Source organism: Eublepharis macularius, chromosome 1 (genome assembly GCF_028583425.1).
Source record: "Eublepharis macularius isolate TG4126 chromosome 1, MPM_Emac_v1.0, whole genome shotgun sequence".
Lineage (NCBI taxonomy): Eukaryota > Metazoa > Chordata > Lepidosauria > Squamata > Eublepharidae > Eublepharis > Eublepharis macularius.
This window is the reverse complement of record NC_072790.1, coordinates 46,377,603-46,394,158: the sequence shown is the minus strand read 5'-3', so window position 1 is coordinate 46,394,158 and position 16,556 is coordinate 46,377,603. Positions and strand designations below refer to the sequence as shown.

General features: G+C 44.3%; 1 protein-coding gene across 1 annotated transcript in view; it reads right to left on the bottom strand.

The window, feature by feature from the left end:
* NBAS (NBAS subunit of NRZ tethering complex) overlaps positions 1-16,556 on the bottom strand; it is a 235,639-nt gene that overhangs the window by 173,555 nt on the left and 45,528 nt on the right. The window contains exons 16-21 of the mRNA XM_054979414.1: positions 15,706-15,831; positions 15,227-15,378; positions 13,398-13,535; positions 12,146-12,224; positions 10,514-10,618; positions 9,699-9,835 (exon numbers count right to left, since the gene is read on the bottom strand). Of these exons, the coding sequence (XP_054835389.1) occupies positions 9,699-9,835; positions 10,514-10,618; positions 12,146-12,224; positions 13,398-13,535; positions 15,227-15,378; positions 15,706-15,831 (737 nt within the window). The remainder of the gene's footprint in view (positions 1-9,698; positions 9,836-10,513; positions 10,619-12,145; positions 12,225-13,397; positions 13,536-15,226; positions 15,379-15,705; positions 15,832-16,556) is intronic.

The following is a 16,556-nucleotide window of genomic DNA, read 5'->3' as shown; positions in this document are numbered from 1 at the left end:
GGTATTTATTTATCATATTTCTGGAACAAAATAATTGGGGGAAGGTAGGGAAGCCCATTAATTTTTGGCGGGTATTCAAAGGCTTGATTTTAATAGGAGGGAAAAAGTCACAAAAATTCAATGCAAATAGCTGCAATCCTTTGCAGCCAGAAGACTCCTACAGCCAGCAATTGTTATAAACCAGATTCTAGATTTTAAAGTGGCCAGCAAGGGCACTTTCAAGTTGTGCTCTTTTTTTGTTAAGAAAAGGCTATCAAAAGACAACTTAAAATACACTTGGCTTTGTACAGTGTTCTTAAGACGTTTTTGTTTGTGTGTTTGTTTATATGCACTATTTCCTTAAACGCTAATTAGGAACAACACACATATTCATGAACTAGATTTTGATTAGGTTGTCTAATTGGCTTTTCACAAGAATGACAAAACTGGATATGGCTGATTTCTCCATCCACCATACCACATTACTGCTCCCATATATGACAATGTTGCATTCTGAGACATAAAAATACGTTATTAAAAAAAGTCCTACAGCCTTTAAACGACTAACTCAGCAGAAGCAAGAAGCTATCACGGACTGAATTAGGCTGTATAAAATCTAATAAAAAGTCTTATTAATTTAAACTGGCAAACACCTCTTTCTACAAAAGGTTAATAATCCTTAAAAACCCGTTATCTTTTAAAGCCTCTACACTCTTTGGAGGAACTGAGAAGGAAACAAAATGGAAACGAAGAGCTCAGAGAAAAGGCTTTTATTTTAAGCCATTATGGATGCTAAAAATTACAACATGCTGCACCTATTCTAAATGAAATAGTATAAATGTATTTTCCAGGTTGTCAGGTTAAGATGCCGTGTAAGCTCGGGCACAGTTACATTTTTAGGCTTTCTGCATCAAAATTTGTGCTTTCAGCATGGGCAAAATTCATACTAAAAAGGTCTAGTCAATGTAAGGTGGGTAGGGGCACACGCATGCATCTGCACAGCAGAGGCTGTGGTTCTTCATGTTTATCTTTTAAGATTTTTTTAAAGCACTCTATAACCCCTAAAACAGAGTTGCGCTTACCGTAACTATTGTTCATTGACGTCTTCTGTGCAGCCCCACATGGGACTGCACCTGCGCAGGCCTGCCGACTGGATTTTTCTTTCTAGCAAACGTCCACTAGGGGGCGCACGTCCGACCCAATGCGCATGCGCGGCCGTTTCCCGCCCGAGCGACATTGGGCGACGTCGCCCCCTTTCCCCTCAGTTTCTCCTTTGCCGCCGAATGCCTTCACATTATCTGGAAGAACACAGCGGGGTAGGAGGGAGGGTTGTGTGTCTGCACAGAAAACGTCAATGAACAGTAGTTACGGTAAGCGCAACTCTGTTTTCACTGTCCGTCTTCTGTGCAGCCCCACATGGGAGACTCACAAGCCACTTACCCAGGAGGCGGGCATGTGTTCTCACCGAAAAAGAGACTGAAGCACTGCTTGACCCACAGCAGCCTCTTTCCTTTCCCACACATCTAGTGCGTAATGTTTAGCGAACGTGTCAGAAGACGACCACGTTGCAGCCCTGCAGATGTCATGCAAGGGCACGCCCCTAAAGAAGGCCGCCGAAGCAGCCTGTGCTCTGGTGGAATGAGCTTTTAGTTCCAAGGGGCAAGGTAACTGAGCATGCGAGTAGCAGGCTCTAACAGCTTGAGTGACCCAACGTGAAATTGACTGGGCTGTAGCAGCCTTTCCCTTCCTGGGCCCATAATAGCACACAAACAGTTGTTTGGCACTCCTAAACTGTGATGTACGTTGGAGGTAAAATAAAATAGCCCTTCTCACATCCAAAGAATGTAAGGCCCTTTCAGAGTTATCAGAAGGGTCAGGAAAAAAGATAGGTAGGACAATGTCCTGTGAGGTGTGAAATTGCGTGGACAATTTGGGTCTAAAACGAAGGTCAGGTCTCAGCACCACCTTATTCTGATGGACCTTCAAAAAGGGAGGGTCCCACCTCAGTGCAGCCAGCTCGCTAACCCTACGGGCAGACGTAATGGCTATCAAAAAGGCCACCTTACAGAATAACCATTTCAATTCACAGGTGGCCAGTGGTTCAAAAGGTGATTTCATAAGCCCCGCCAATACTACTTGTAGTGACCATTGGGGAACAATTTCCTTGACCTGTGGAAACATATTGTACAACCCTTTCAAAAAAGACTTCGACAAACTGTGGGAGAACACCATCTTCCCATCTATTTTAGGGTGGAAGGCTGAAATGGCAGCCAAATAAACTTTAATAGAGGAATTAGAGAGTCCCCCATCCTTTAGGGACAGGAGGAACTCAAACACAGAAGACAACTGGCAATCCCAAACATTAACTGCGGTGTCAGCAGCCCAGGCCTCAAAACGCTTCCATTTAGCTGCGTATGACCTGCGAGTGGTGTCCCTACGGGCATTCAACAAAATTTCAGCTACCCTGTCAGACATCCCCTCCGTCCCCGAATGTGCCAAGCAGTGAGGTTGAGTTTGGGTAGGTCGTGATACCAAACTCCTTTGTCGGACAGAAGGTCCGGGTTCAGTGCGAACCGATAATATGACCCCTGCGAAAGCTGCATGACATGTTGGAACCATGCCTGTCTGGGCCAGAAGGGGGCCACTAGAATTAAGTGCGGCCCATCCCTCTGGATTTTGCTGACGACCCGAGACAGCAGTGGGAACGGAGGGAAGGCATAAAACAGGTGCCCTGTCCAGCGTATCTGGAACGCGTCCCCTAGGGAGCGGTGACCTAGCCCTCCCCTGGAGCAGAATTGCGGGGCCTTCTTGTTGGCCTCTGCCGCAAAGAGGTCTACGTCTGGGAACCCCCAGTCCAAAAAGAAGGCGTTCAGGTAATTGTCTGCTACGGTCCATTCGTAGCTGTCGAATCGCATCCGACTCAGCGTGTCCGCGATGACATTGGTGGTGCCGGGAATATGGACCGCCTGAATGAACACGCCTCTGTCCACGGCCCAGTTCCAGGTCCGAACGGCCTCGTCGCAGAGGGCCTTGGATGTAGTGCCCCCTTGCTTGTTCAGGTAGAACATCGTGGTGCAATTGTCTGTGAGCACCTGAACTGCTTTCTGCTGCAGCGTGTCTGCGAAAGCGATAAGGGCATAACGGACCGCTCTCAATTCTAGCAGGTTAATGTGATCTTCCCGTTCCTGCTCTGACCAAACCCCATGTGCCCTAAGGGCTCCACACTGGGCTCCCCATCCTATCGTGGAGGCATCAGTCGAGATTGTGATCTCGGTTTGGACGGACCCAAATGCAACACCCCCAAGGAGGTTAGTGTCATCAAGCCACCATTGTAAGGCACGGATAATCCCTCTGGGGATGGAATATCGTTTATTCTGGGACTCGTGTTCAAAATCATGAACCGACAGGAACCACAGCTGGAGAGGTCGCATGTGCAACCGGGCCATAGGGGTGACAGCTGTAGAAGAGGCCATGAGGCCCAGCAGCCTCTGAATCGCTGTCACGGATTGGAACCTGCACTTGGAAAAAAGGTTCACCATCCTGCCAATTCTTAATGCACGCTCCCTGGGCAGAAAACCTCTGTTTACAGCACCATCCAGTTCCATACCGATAAACAGTATTCTTCTGGATGGGGTAAGGTTAGACTTTTGCAAATTGACCAAAAGCCCTAACTGGGAGCAGGTGAGCATCACTGTACTAATCTGGGCCATGAGTGCATCAGCAGAGGGAGCTGCTAGAAGCCAATCGTCAAGGTAGGGATAGATGGTACAACCCCGTCCCCTCAAATAAGCCACCACCACAGCCATACACTTAGAAAAAACCCGTGGGGCTGTTGAGAGACCAAAGGGAAGCACTCGGTAATGGTAGGCCTTATTGTTACATAGAAACCTAAGGTACTTCCAATGATTAGGATGGATGGCAATATGAAAATATGCATCCTTGAGGTCCAGAACAGCGAACCACATGTCCTCGGGCATTAACTGGAGGACCGTGTTCAAGGTAAGCATCCTGAACCTCTTGACGAGAACAAATTTATTCAGTTCCCGTAGGTCTAAGATGGGTCGTACCCCTCCATCCTTCTTGTCTACCAGGAACATCCAGGAGTAAAAGCCTAAAGGGGGGTCCTGAGGGAGCACCTCCTGCACAGCCCCCTTTTCTAGCAATGCTACAACCTCAGCCTGTAAGTTATGAGAAGAGGATTGCATTGAGCGGTCAGGAAGAGACAACACTGGGTAAACATCAAACTGAATTTTATATCCAACATTAACGATGTTAAGAACCCAACTATCGGATGTAATTTCTGCCCATGCAGAGGCAAACTGAACCAATCTGTTCCCAAACACAACAGACTGTTCGAATTCTAGTCAGAACTGCTTTGGCTGCGTTGCTGACTCTTTGGCATCGTGGGCTTGGGGACCGCGACGAGGGCGGTAGTTAGGCCTCTGGCGTTGGTAGGAACTTGCAGGCTGCTGGAATTGCCTGTAGGACCCATAACGAGGATACGGCTGGTATCGCTGTTGCCGACCACGATAGCCCTGTGAAGGGCAATACTGGAACCGATTTTCGGTGGATGGTCTGGCCGGGAGAATGCCGTAGGAACGGGCTGTCAGCCGATCTTTGCGTTTCTGGGAGAGGTAGTCATCCGTCTTGGATGAGAACAGGGATTGACCCTCAAAGGGCAGATTCTCAACCTTATTACGTGTCTCGACCAGCAACGCAGTCGTGCGGAGCCACGAGTGTCTGCGGAGGACGACGGAGGAAGCTAGCGCCCTCGCAGAGGTATCAACCGTGTCACGGCCCGCGTTTATTTGTTGCCGAGACAGCCGCAGGGCTTCATCGAGGATCACCTTTGCCAACACCCTCTGGTCTGTCGGCAGTTTCTCCATGAAGGCCGCCATACGGTTCCAAAGGAATATTTGGTACGCCCCCATAATGGCCGAGTAGTTAGAGATTTTCAGCGTCAGGGCAGCGGAAGGATACAACTTCTTGCCCAGGGAATCCAGCTTCCTACTCTCCTTGTCAATGGGCACCGCATAAGACCCCTGGCGTTGGCGGGTCTGCATTTCCTCCGTAATGAGGGAAGAAGGAGGCGGATGTGCAAAGAGGTACGCACAAACGTCATCTCGCGTCTTGTACAGGGCCTCCAGCTTGCGGGACGTAGGGTACACTGAGGCCGGTTTCTCACAGATGTCGTGAATGATTTCCACCAAGCCCTCGGTGAACGGGAACGCAATAGTTGGAGGGTTACCGGACTGGACATATTGTAGAATCTTGTCCTTTGGCTTAGGATCCACAGCCGATATCTCGATGTCGAGAGAACCGGCCATTCTGACTATCTGCTCAGAATAGAGCCGGTAGTCCTCAGAGGGTGACACACGACCAGTCCCAATAATGATGTCATCTGGCGAGGGGTCAGATGGTGGGCTGGGACTCGGGCACTGATAAGGCTCCGCACGTTGGTAAGGGGAGACGCGCCTGGGAGAACCATAGTGGGAGAACTCACTACGAGTATCACCCCAATACTCCCTTCCAAATGATGGAGAGCTGGCATACAGGGAGCCCTCTCTGTCATAGCCACTCCGAGGGAGGCGATAAGGCCGGTCCTCCCTTCCCATATAATCATCGGCATGCCACGTCTCGGCAGCCCAAGTCGGAGCGTCGGGCAGGTCACCATCGTCATCAGTGGAGTGGTGTAACGGAGGTGACAGGTGTGGCGACGGGGTCGAGGGCTTCTCCCAGAGGACTTCATCCGTCTGAACCGACGTCGACTGCTGGTGCTTAGATTTTTTCTTCGACTTCTTTCTGCCCTTGGAGGCTGAAGTCGGATCGGAGCTTTGGTTCCGATCAATCGGAGCCGGTGACATAGACAACGGATCCGAAACCTTCGGATCCGATCGAGGGCCTGCCTTCGGAACACAACCAGTGCGAACCGATTCAGCGGGCTTCGGAGCCGACGCCGTCAGAGTCGGAGTCGGATCCGATGGCTTGGGAACCGACCCAGCCGAAACGTTCGGAGCTGACGAAGTCCTCGGCACCTTCGGAGCCGATGTGGCAGTCGGTTCCGACCTCGATGGGGACCTGGAACGGCGCCGCTTCCGAGTCGGATCCGACTGCAGAGTGGAGTGCTTGCGACCCAACGCAGAACTCGCAGCCTCCTTCGGATCCGGGGTCGAGTGTTGGGCTTGTCGGCGATCCGGCGAGCGGGAACGCGAAGTGGAAGCGGCTCTTCGGACAGATTCCGTCTCAGGGGGGGCGTCAACCGTCCCACCAGCCGGTGGCGGCCCCCCCGGGGTACCTGGGGCCCCCGACGCCCGCATCGCCCGTCTCCACAGCAGGGCGTTCAGCCTATTCGCCCTCTCAGCCCTCGCCTTCGGGGTGAACCGTTGGCAGTGCTCACATTTCCCGACGATGTGCCCTTCGCCCAGGCACTCGAGGCACACGGAGTGACCGTCCGTCCTCGTCATCTTCGTGGAGCAGGTGGAACAGCGCTTAAAAAGTGACTTCTCAGACATCTTCACGATCAGAAAGTTTCCTGAGAAAAAGTTTCCTCAGAAAAGCGGACAGCTAGATCTTCACCGGTCGGCGGCAAAGAAGAAACTGAGGGGAAAGGGGGCGACGTCGCCCAATGTCGCTCGGGTGGGAAACGGCTGCGCATGCGCATTGGGTCGGACGTGCGCCCCCTAGTGGACGTTTGCTAGAAAGAAAAATCCAGTCGGCAGGCCTGCGCAGGCGCAGTCCCATGTGGGGCTGCACAGAAGACGGACAGTGAACAAAAAGTTAGCCACAATTTTGGGAAGTATGAGAGCAGACAGAATTTGAGAGAACACTAAAGTGAAGACTGGCCGTCACAAAAACTGAACAGTGTGAGTTGTTTGGTTCACTTCCAGTGTGAACTACCAAGTCGTCCAAAGTGTCCTTATTTAACACAGTTCCCAAGTATTCCCACAACACCAGACCTTGTTTGTTTTCAATAATGCAGCGTTCGTCATGACGCAAGTCTCACAGGATACAATGCCCACCACATTTACACTTATGGAGCTAAGGAGTCAATCTAGTCCTCATGAACTGACTCGCACTAAATCTTTTATACAACTGTTAAAAACACTTGATGTTTTCAACAGAGTTCACTGTATACAATGTAAAAGCAAAACAGTCGTACAGCCCCTTGAAATTATGTGGCAAAATCTGGTACTGCAAAACAGTAACCAGCAAACCCCCCACACCCTATTTTTATTTAGAGATTTCTGGCAAAAACGGTTTGAGGAACTCAAGAACAAAATAACTATTCACTAAAGGAAAGAAGGAGGGATACAAATCAAGATACTAGGGAGAAGAGGTATGTTGTTGTTTTTTACAGCAATGTAAAATTTCCAGAAATTATGAAGCCATGGGGTTGGGGATTAAATATATATGCAACAGGAACTTTCCTATCAAACTCAAACCAATTTTGCTGCTTTAATAACATTAAATGATTAGTTTATAACTTATGTAAACTTAACTGACATGGAACTTAAAAGTACAAACATCTTAGTTTTTACAAGAAAAAAACACACAAATACACCCAACAACAAAGAAAAAGGTGCATACTGCTGTACCGTGTGCTATATTATCCTATGAAATATTTGTTCTTATTGAATGAATGAAATGTTTTTTTTCAGAGCTTCCCAAAATGTCACAATTTTTCTAATGTACAAAAAGTTCTCAGACTTTTTCAAGCTGTACTTTTTGAGTAACTAAAACTTCTCCTTAAAAGTATGGCACTCATTTCATCCCCCCCCCCTCTGTTTTTTCAGTAGTACCCTAAAATTACTCTATTATTATGACCTATATTTCTCACTGAGATTCAAGGCAGAAATGGAAGACTACACAATTTGAATGAGTATAATTTGGCCTTTAAGCATTTTGCACATTGCAAAGAAAAAATATCCTTGAGGAAAAGGGAGAGTTGATCTCTACTTTTGTACTAATTGATTTTCTTAAGATTTATTTTTAATCCGGAATTAACCCTTACAAGAGACTTGATTTTTCATACCCCTGCAATGTCTCCTGCTTTGGAAAGAGCTCATCTTGTTATTTACAAAAAACAGAGCAGCCTATGTGTGGCATCCCAGTGAATTTTCATCTAATTTAGGTTTCAGAAATTATCTTTATCCAGCATGCCAATGGTTTAAGCTACATGTACAGTGAAGATCCTTAAGTACCATGAAGTTTGAATTTGAAAGTACAGGAAAATGTCACATTCAGCAGCAACCTCCTTTACCATCATCTCCCACAACTATTGTTGTTTAACATGTCATGTTTAATACTTACGCTTTGTTCAGATTTCTGCAATCCCAGACCTATTAAATTGCTTTTTAGATGTATCATCCTATTAACTGCATGAACTTATATTGTGTAATCCATCCTGAGTCTCAATGAGAAAAGTGGACTACAAATAACACAAATAAAGCACTGCATTTTCATGTCAGACATGGCATTTATTAGCTCTCAACTCAATTTTTCAATTAGGAATGCTTCTTGGAAGAGCCAGTTTCAGTCACCAGGTTTAGCAACTCGATCCTCTTTTGAAAAAGGAGGAAAGAATCAGTCTCTTCTTCAGACTCTGGCTTGGGACTGACCCTCTTTTTAAGGGGGGGAATCTCTTCTAAACATCCATCCAACTTCTGTGTCCTCAGCTGCCTACTACCAATCCCTGACAAAGGTTTGTACTTTGGCAGCAATGAAATCATATTAAGGCAAAAAAAAAATCGTAATTGACTCAAACATCTTCAACGGCAAAAAAAAAAATCAGCCTGTGAACAAAGTCTTTTTATGTATTGGATAATCATAGGCTGAAATAAGAGAACTTCATGTTTTCCTCAAAACCATCTTTTAAAGATAAGAATTTAACATGTAGTGATTATGCAGAGACTTTTGAAGTATTTCCAGCCCTGATGTGCAGGCTTCCAGCAATGTGCTTCAAGTCTTTTTCTACAGCTAATATGCAAACATAAAACAACTTCAAATAAAAGGCATTCTAATTATAGCTTAGTATGTGCTTTTCAAGGACAAAGATTCTGCAAAAGCACCTGCATTTCCTTTTTGCTGTGAAACAGTTCAGACTGACTGCAGTTCAAAAGGCAGATTTACCAACCACTATTTGGCAAAAAAAAAAAAAAACTTAACTCATTTCTAGCCGCAGTGTTGCAGAGCCAAATATCAAATTCACATTTCAGCAATGCTATATAAGCAGGAAGCAGAAACGGAAGTTGACGAGAAGATCTCCTGAAGAATATGGTTCAGGAATACAGGCAAGCAATAGGATCTCAAAAGTCCTGACACAACAAAGCATTCTGATCTACAGGGTTGCAGTGACTTTTTACAGCCCCAGAAAAATGCCTGGAGTTGCTTTATGAACATTACCTGTCTCTGTTAATCTCTTATGACATCCAAGAAAACAGTTTGGAAGGAGGAGCGTTCAGATTCCTAAGGCTGCCACACAATTTCTTAATTATGTTTAATTCTCTGTTAACATTCTATCTGCTGTCCACTGAAATCAACAAACCAACATTTGGCTAGAAATGTATTTATTGGATCTCGATCTCTCTCGCGCGCGCCACATAGGCATTGTTTTTAATTTGACACTTCCAGAACACTAATTGTTGTTCACTAAAGCCCCACACATTAAAAGAAGGGAAGAATTATAGTTTTGCACTGATATTCAGCAAGTATACACTTACCAAGCTTCAGGCAGCAAAAAGGAATATTCATGAGGAGAGGTGGTCTCTGGAAAATTAGAGAGAATTGCCAACCGATGTGGAAGCAAGTCTGATCCGTGATATGTGAACAAAATCTCCAGAGCTCTTACATTGCTTTCCTGCACAAACAGTTCAGTTTTAATATTCAGGAAAACAGCTGCTGAACTATTCTGGTTCCTAAAGAACCATATCTCAAAGCTATGATGATTCTCTTATGTACTACCTCTTTTATACATAGCAAACATATGATCTGGCAAACATGTCATTCTTTTATAGTTAAAACTAGAGATTTTTCATTACTGTACTGAATAGAAAAAGAATCTACCAATTTGACATATATACTTGTTAAAATCTCAGGGCCCCTAAACAAGCGGACTGGGAGGATCTGGGTCTGTAGGCTTAGCGTAAGTGGCATGGGATGAGACCATGGAAAGGTAAAAGATAACATGGAAGACACATTTTACCACTTAACGGAGAAAGAAGATAAAAGCTGCCTTATACTCAGTCAGACCTTTGTCCTATCAAGGTCAGTACTGTTTACCAAGACAGGCCGTAGCTGTCCAAGATCTCAGGCTGAGGTCTTTTGCATCACCTACTACTAGATCCTTCTAAGCGGAAATTCAAAGCAGATGCTTTGCCATTGAGCCATGATCCCTCCCAGAGGTTTGTTACTAATGAGACCCACTTTTTCTACTATGAAAAGTGTTGTACAAATGGACTCCTCTTGATGTGATGGCAGGAGTCAATACTGATCACAAGTGGTCTGTTAAAAATTGTTTATTGAGAGTATTAAATACCCGAGCATATGTTCTTGCAGAAAGAATAATATTCTGGTTTCGGAATTTCTTGAAGAACTCCGCGTTGTATCTCTGTTCAGCAGCATGTGGTCCTCCAAGTATTTCCTGAAGAAAAACCATTACAAAAATACTTAACAATTGTTATCAATTTTTCAGAAGTCCTCAAAGCTTGCTAACGTACACAACAAAGCAATTGCGAATTTTTTGGCACAGTTCTCTCCTGACTAGACATGGGCACGAATCAAAATATGAATCACATTTCGTGATGAATCAGGCCGATTCGTGTATCGCGAAACCGTATTTCATGGAGCCACGTTTTTGATGAAATCCATGACTTTTGGGGCCGGTTCGTTCAATTCGTGAATGCTTTGCAATGCCAGACAGGCTGGCACCAATCCATTGATTCCCTAGGCAACATAGAACTGGAATGTCTGTAGACCTTTTGTTGCCATGGAAACCCCAATCTTAGCCCACATTACCTTGATAGGCAGCTCTCCCTGCCAACCTGGGAACTGAGCAATGTGGGTCTGTGCAAGTTTACCTGGGAACTGTAGTCAGAGAATCCTTTCCCTCTGTTTCCCTTCTCCGTTTTTAAGAACGGGATGGTGGAGTAGTGGAAGTGGCAGCCTCAACAGCTCATTCTGCTGCTGCTTGCCAGCTTCAGGAACCCTTCCTTGAATCTCTACTTCCTATCCTCCTGCTGCTCTGACATGCCTTCCCACGCACCCCTGCTCCCAAGTTCCCCGAAGTGGATCCTGAGCTGATCCACTCTGCTCGGCTTTTCCTTCAAGAACTTGGAGGCGGGGGGGATGGCATGGCAAAGCAGCAGGAGGATGGGAGGATGAGAAGGAAGCCAGTAGGACAGGAGGGAAAAGTCAGCAAAGAAAGCCTGAAGAGAGCTACTTGGAGGGTGGTGGCTGCAAGAGAGCCTGCTGAAGTCTCCCTGCAAGTTTGGCATCTCTAGGTATGAAAGGGGGCATTGAAGTGTCCTGGGTTCTGACAAATCACAAAACTAATGAATCGTATAACGAAACAGGCCAATTTTGTGGAAGTTCATGTTTCGTGACTCGTGGAATGCGACAAAACGCGAAACTCTCATTTCATTTTTTTCCCGTTTCGTGCCCATCGCTACTCCTATGCAAAGAGAAACAAATGGAGGCAAACTTTAATGTCTCATTAACTATTCTGTAGACTACAAGCAATTTTTCATAATCCAAAACCTTTCAGTGATGCGCTGGTGCCATGACACAGTGATCTGAGAAAGTATGAAGTATTCTTCACTTGTGTGAAGAATATTTCATATGTTTTTATTCCAGCACAAATGCGCACATACTCGTAGCTTTTCCTAAACAAAGCACAACAAACCTTTAAATGCATGAGGAATTTACTGTATTGTTTGTTAGAAGGAAGCTAAGGGAGGCAGGCAGTAGAGAGATTGTGTTCGAACAGAAGTTTTAATACACACCTGCACACATGGAAAAAAATTGCCAGAATGCAGCCCTACTGCTGTGCGAATCATGATTTATAATAACTGAAAAGTAGAAAAGCTCTGAATTCATGATGACCAAACTCGCAATCAGAAATGTCCTAAAGCTTTTAGCTAAAACCAAATGTAAGCATTATCTTCTGTACCTCATATGTTGCTAGCCGATCCAAGTACGTTAGCAGTTTCAACCTGCTACGGCAAAGTTCTTTCTGTTCCAAAGTCAACCTGTTTCCAAAACGAAAGAGAGACATTTCTATATGTTTTTAAATTTGTCGAAAGAGAGACATTTCCATATGTTTTATGTCTACTAAATAGCAGTGAGGAATTCTAGCATGTACAGTCTATACTCATGATAGTCAAGACAGCCATGAAATCCTGAACTGCATCAAATAATTGTTGCAAATACTGAAGCTACCTAAGACTAAAAACCATTCTCAAGAACACCTCTGCCACTCCAGGCACTGAGACTTCAGGGCAGTCGTGTAGGTGGTATACCAACGGAATCTCTGGTCTATCTCAAGAAACCAGAGCCTAGGCATAAACCTTCGAACGAGGAGTAGACAGCTCCTGAATGTCCAGATGGCAATCACAACCAAGCATGCTTTTTACCAGCCAGGACTCAGCTTTTAAGTTATAATTTTTAAAACATTTTATGTTTGTATTTTAACTAATAGCATTTAATTGATTTTATTAGCATAAGCTAATTTGCAGGTCTTTGAAATTGAAAAACAGATAGAAACAGTTTAATGGATCTACAAACAAGTGTAAATCAATAAGCAGATATCATCTCCAGCACTATCTTAATTTCAAACTGATGTGCATTCAGACAAGAATCTAAAGATTATGGGACTAATTAGATGGGATCAATGCTGGGCCAAGTAAATTTGTTTCCATGTTCTAAAATCCAACAGAAACTCAGTAAACTACACTACTCTCAAAGTGCATCACAGAGATTAGATCTAGTGATCCACTGATGGAAGGTGCTGATGGCTGTGAATCTTCCCTGCTTCCCTCTCCGCCGCCCCCTCCAGGAGTCCCTTCCAGCCCAAGCAAAGTTGATTCCTAGGGTTGGAGGGTACACATGGAGTAACAGCCAAATGTCAGAGATGCTTTAGGCTGATCCTGAACTGGACAGGGGGTTGGACTAGATGGTCTGTATGGCCCCTTCCAACTCTATGATTCTGTGAAATGGGTTGGGTAGGCTGTACTGATGAGGGACAAAAATCCCTCCTGCTTCTTCCATCAGCATAGCTGGAAGGAAAGAAAAACGGAATTTCTAGGAACCATATTTCTAATGTGAACCTCAATCTAATCAGAAATAAAACTTAATTATAAGACTACTTCCTTGGCAATTCCATGCATATAACAGGAGGACACAGAGGTCGTCGCATCATTTACTTAGAAAAGTTTACTGATAGAAGAAGTTCTTGGCGCTTCATGGCTTCCCGCTCCTTCCTACTTTCTGCTTCTTCCTCAGGAGTTAAAAATTCTTCATACAACAGTTCATCAATGTCCACATCACCCGGCAATATAAATCTAGGAGAAGAATGACAACGAATGTATGAAGTACTATTTGGCCAAGAATACGTTTCACTAGAGCTACTTCTAAAAATGTAATAGGACACCAAACAAAAGTAAAATTTTTAGAGGCATGTTCTTAGGCCTCCACAACCCTTCGTGTGCCTTTTCAGCCAAAAGGAGGAGGGATGTTTTATATTTTCAACCCAAAATATGTATTTTAAAACATTATTCATTCCCTAAAATTAAGCCATTCTTCAAGCAATGGTAATGATCCTGAAAAAAACAATTCTGTTCTATAAACAGGTTTATAGAGGGAGTTTTTTTAAAAGCAGACACTGAAATGTTGTAATCACAGATTATTAAATACATGGGCTATAACCACAGTACCACAAGCAGGTTTCTGACTGCAGACAATATTTACTCATCTCCCCTTTCTGCTGCTGCTACATTCCTGAAACATTGCTCTGGGGTTTCAGAGGATCCCACGAACAATGCTCAGTGCCATGTGGGAATCAGCCATAGGTAGTGAGATTTGACAAAAGTCTCCCCCAAAGGAAATGTTGTCCCACTAGTAGAAAATGAGCACTGTGTATCGTATTTGCAGTTACTTTCAAAGTGAAATAAGGTTTTCAATCTGAAGTTAACATACGTATGGTGAATTTTGATTTTCCTAAGGCATCAATTTTGCACACAGTACATCCAGCTATTGTTTTGCTTGTATTAGCATTCATACATTAAAACTAAAACATCTGCCAGTTTAACAATGATCTATTTCGGGGGTCCCCAACCTTTTTTTGAGCCTGTGGGCAGATTTGGAATTCTGACACTGTGTAGGGGGCACAGCCAGAAATGGCTCCCACAAAATGGCTGCCATAGCTTATCCTCAGTCACACAGTAAAGATCCTTGTGCTACAGAAGCACCTTCTGCCAAAGCAGTGTTTCTAAAAATCTGCGCGGCCAATCACATCTCCAATGGCTAATCAGAAGCCATGCTTGGCAAAGGCCACATGTGGCCCCACCCACTTTTTAAAAACTCTCGGCGGGCACCAGGCAAAGTGTCAGTGGGCACCACATTGGGGATCCCTGGTCTGGTTTCATGTCATCATTTTGAGCAACATGCAACATGAGTCATGCAGCCATCATAATCAAACCACAATCTGGCACCAGCGGAGAGGAGCCAGAGGGCCATGACAAACTGAGGCCTGCAGCCCTGCTTGTCTTCCATGTCAATACGTTAGGCATCAGGGGATTGGGGCAGGTGGAGGGAGGAATCTACATGTACACTGCTACCCATACAAAAGCAGCACTCTCTCTTACTCAGACTCTGGCTGGTTTTAAAAGCTTCATTCAATCCTGCATGATTACTTTCCAGTTTCAAGAATACTGCTTATATTTTTTTCAGAAATTTGGAACGGTCCGTCTGAGAAAGCATTTTGCACGCATCCAACGCTTCCACAGGCCTGTAATTTCACTATTTCGACCATCTACTTGTTTGTCAAGGAGCCAGATACTTGTCAAGCCCATTTTCACAAGACTGAGGAGCACAAGAGCAACATCGTAAAGGTCCGCAGACTTGCCTGACAGGCAGTCAACCATAATATAGTTAAGGGTTGTTAAAGTGTTTGCTGTAACTGCATTTGCTTAGTATCCATTAGCCACTTCTGGAACAGAAGTGAACTGAACCAACACATTCCACCCCCACAAACCTGCCGCCATCTTCTCCTTTCCCTATGGCGATGAGAGCCTCAAGGTCTGTCCCTTTCAATCCGTATTGCAGCAATTCTTTAGCAGCATCCACGTTCTCAGGAACTCTTTCCAAGCATTCATGAAGAACCCAGGAACGCTTATTAATTTTGCTCTGTCCCCCGCAAAAGAAAGAAAAGATTTAAGCAAATTAATGGAGCCTGCAGATTGCCAAAACATTATAATACACTTAAAAGCCCTAAGTTCATGTTGATAAATGTTCCGTTATTTTCCCCGTATCTATCCTTAATCCTGACCTGAAGATCAAATCCACTTGCCTACATGAAGGTTTGTTTCCAATTACTTGATCAGGTTCTTAAATAGAGAGTTATTCACAGCTCAGTCTACATGATAACAGTAGAGAAACATTTTTCAAATTCAGTTTTGTATTCATAATTGAGAACATTCATTTCACATGCTAAAAAATGATTCAAAAACTTACCAAATAATCCTGAATAGAAGCAATGCTAACAGCAGATTTCCTCCATTGCCTCTGATAAACAAGGTCTGAATCAAGGTCATAGGTTTGAGCTAACGATAATGCTTCCCCATATTCTTCATTATCAATCTTAAAAAAAATATGAAAAATAAATTTATTATATATGGACTCCATGGGATGAGTTGAAAAACCAGCAACTGCCATTTTCAGTTTCATAACAAAGATCTACGCTTGAAATAAGCAAATAAATGTTTCAACCGAATTTTATCTTTTGTTACAGTTTCCCCAAGTATTAAACATAAGTGATAGCAACAAGCTTAGCTGGGAAATCGCATTTCCCAAATACCACATCACTTGCTTCAAATGAATTAAAAACTTTTATATTCTGCCTCTCCAGTTCAGTTCAATAATTAAAAACAGGACATTTTTAAACAGGGGCAGAAAAAGCAACGAACAGAGGGGGTATCAGGGTAAATCAAGAGTCAGGAGTAACATCACAACAATCTTCATCATCACCTTAATCAAAAGCCAAATGAAATAGCCTTTGCCTAATCAGATTGGCCCCACAGAAGAAGAGGGTGTGTGCCAGGTGTTACTCAGCTCAGTTCTGTTGGTGGATATACAGAAGGGTCAGCAAATAGTGAATGGGCAGGGGCTGGATGGGAGAAGCTGGTGAATTCTCATAGCAGAAGATTTATCTCAAAAGACAGACATTTAAAACATATACCAAAAGAAAAAAAAATCTGCACATTAATTGGCTCGCAAAACAATACTGTGAAAGTGGTACACAGCAGGCTTTTTCATTTGATATGCTCTTAACTTGCAGACACTTTCTGCAACTATTCATGGTACAT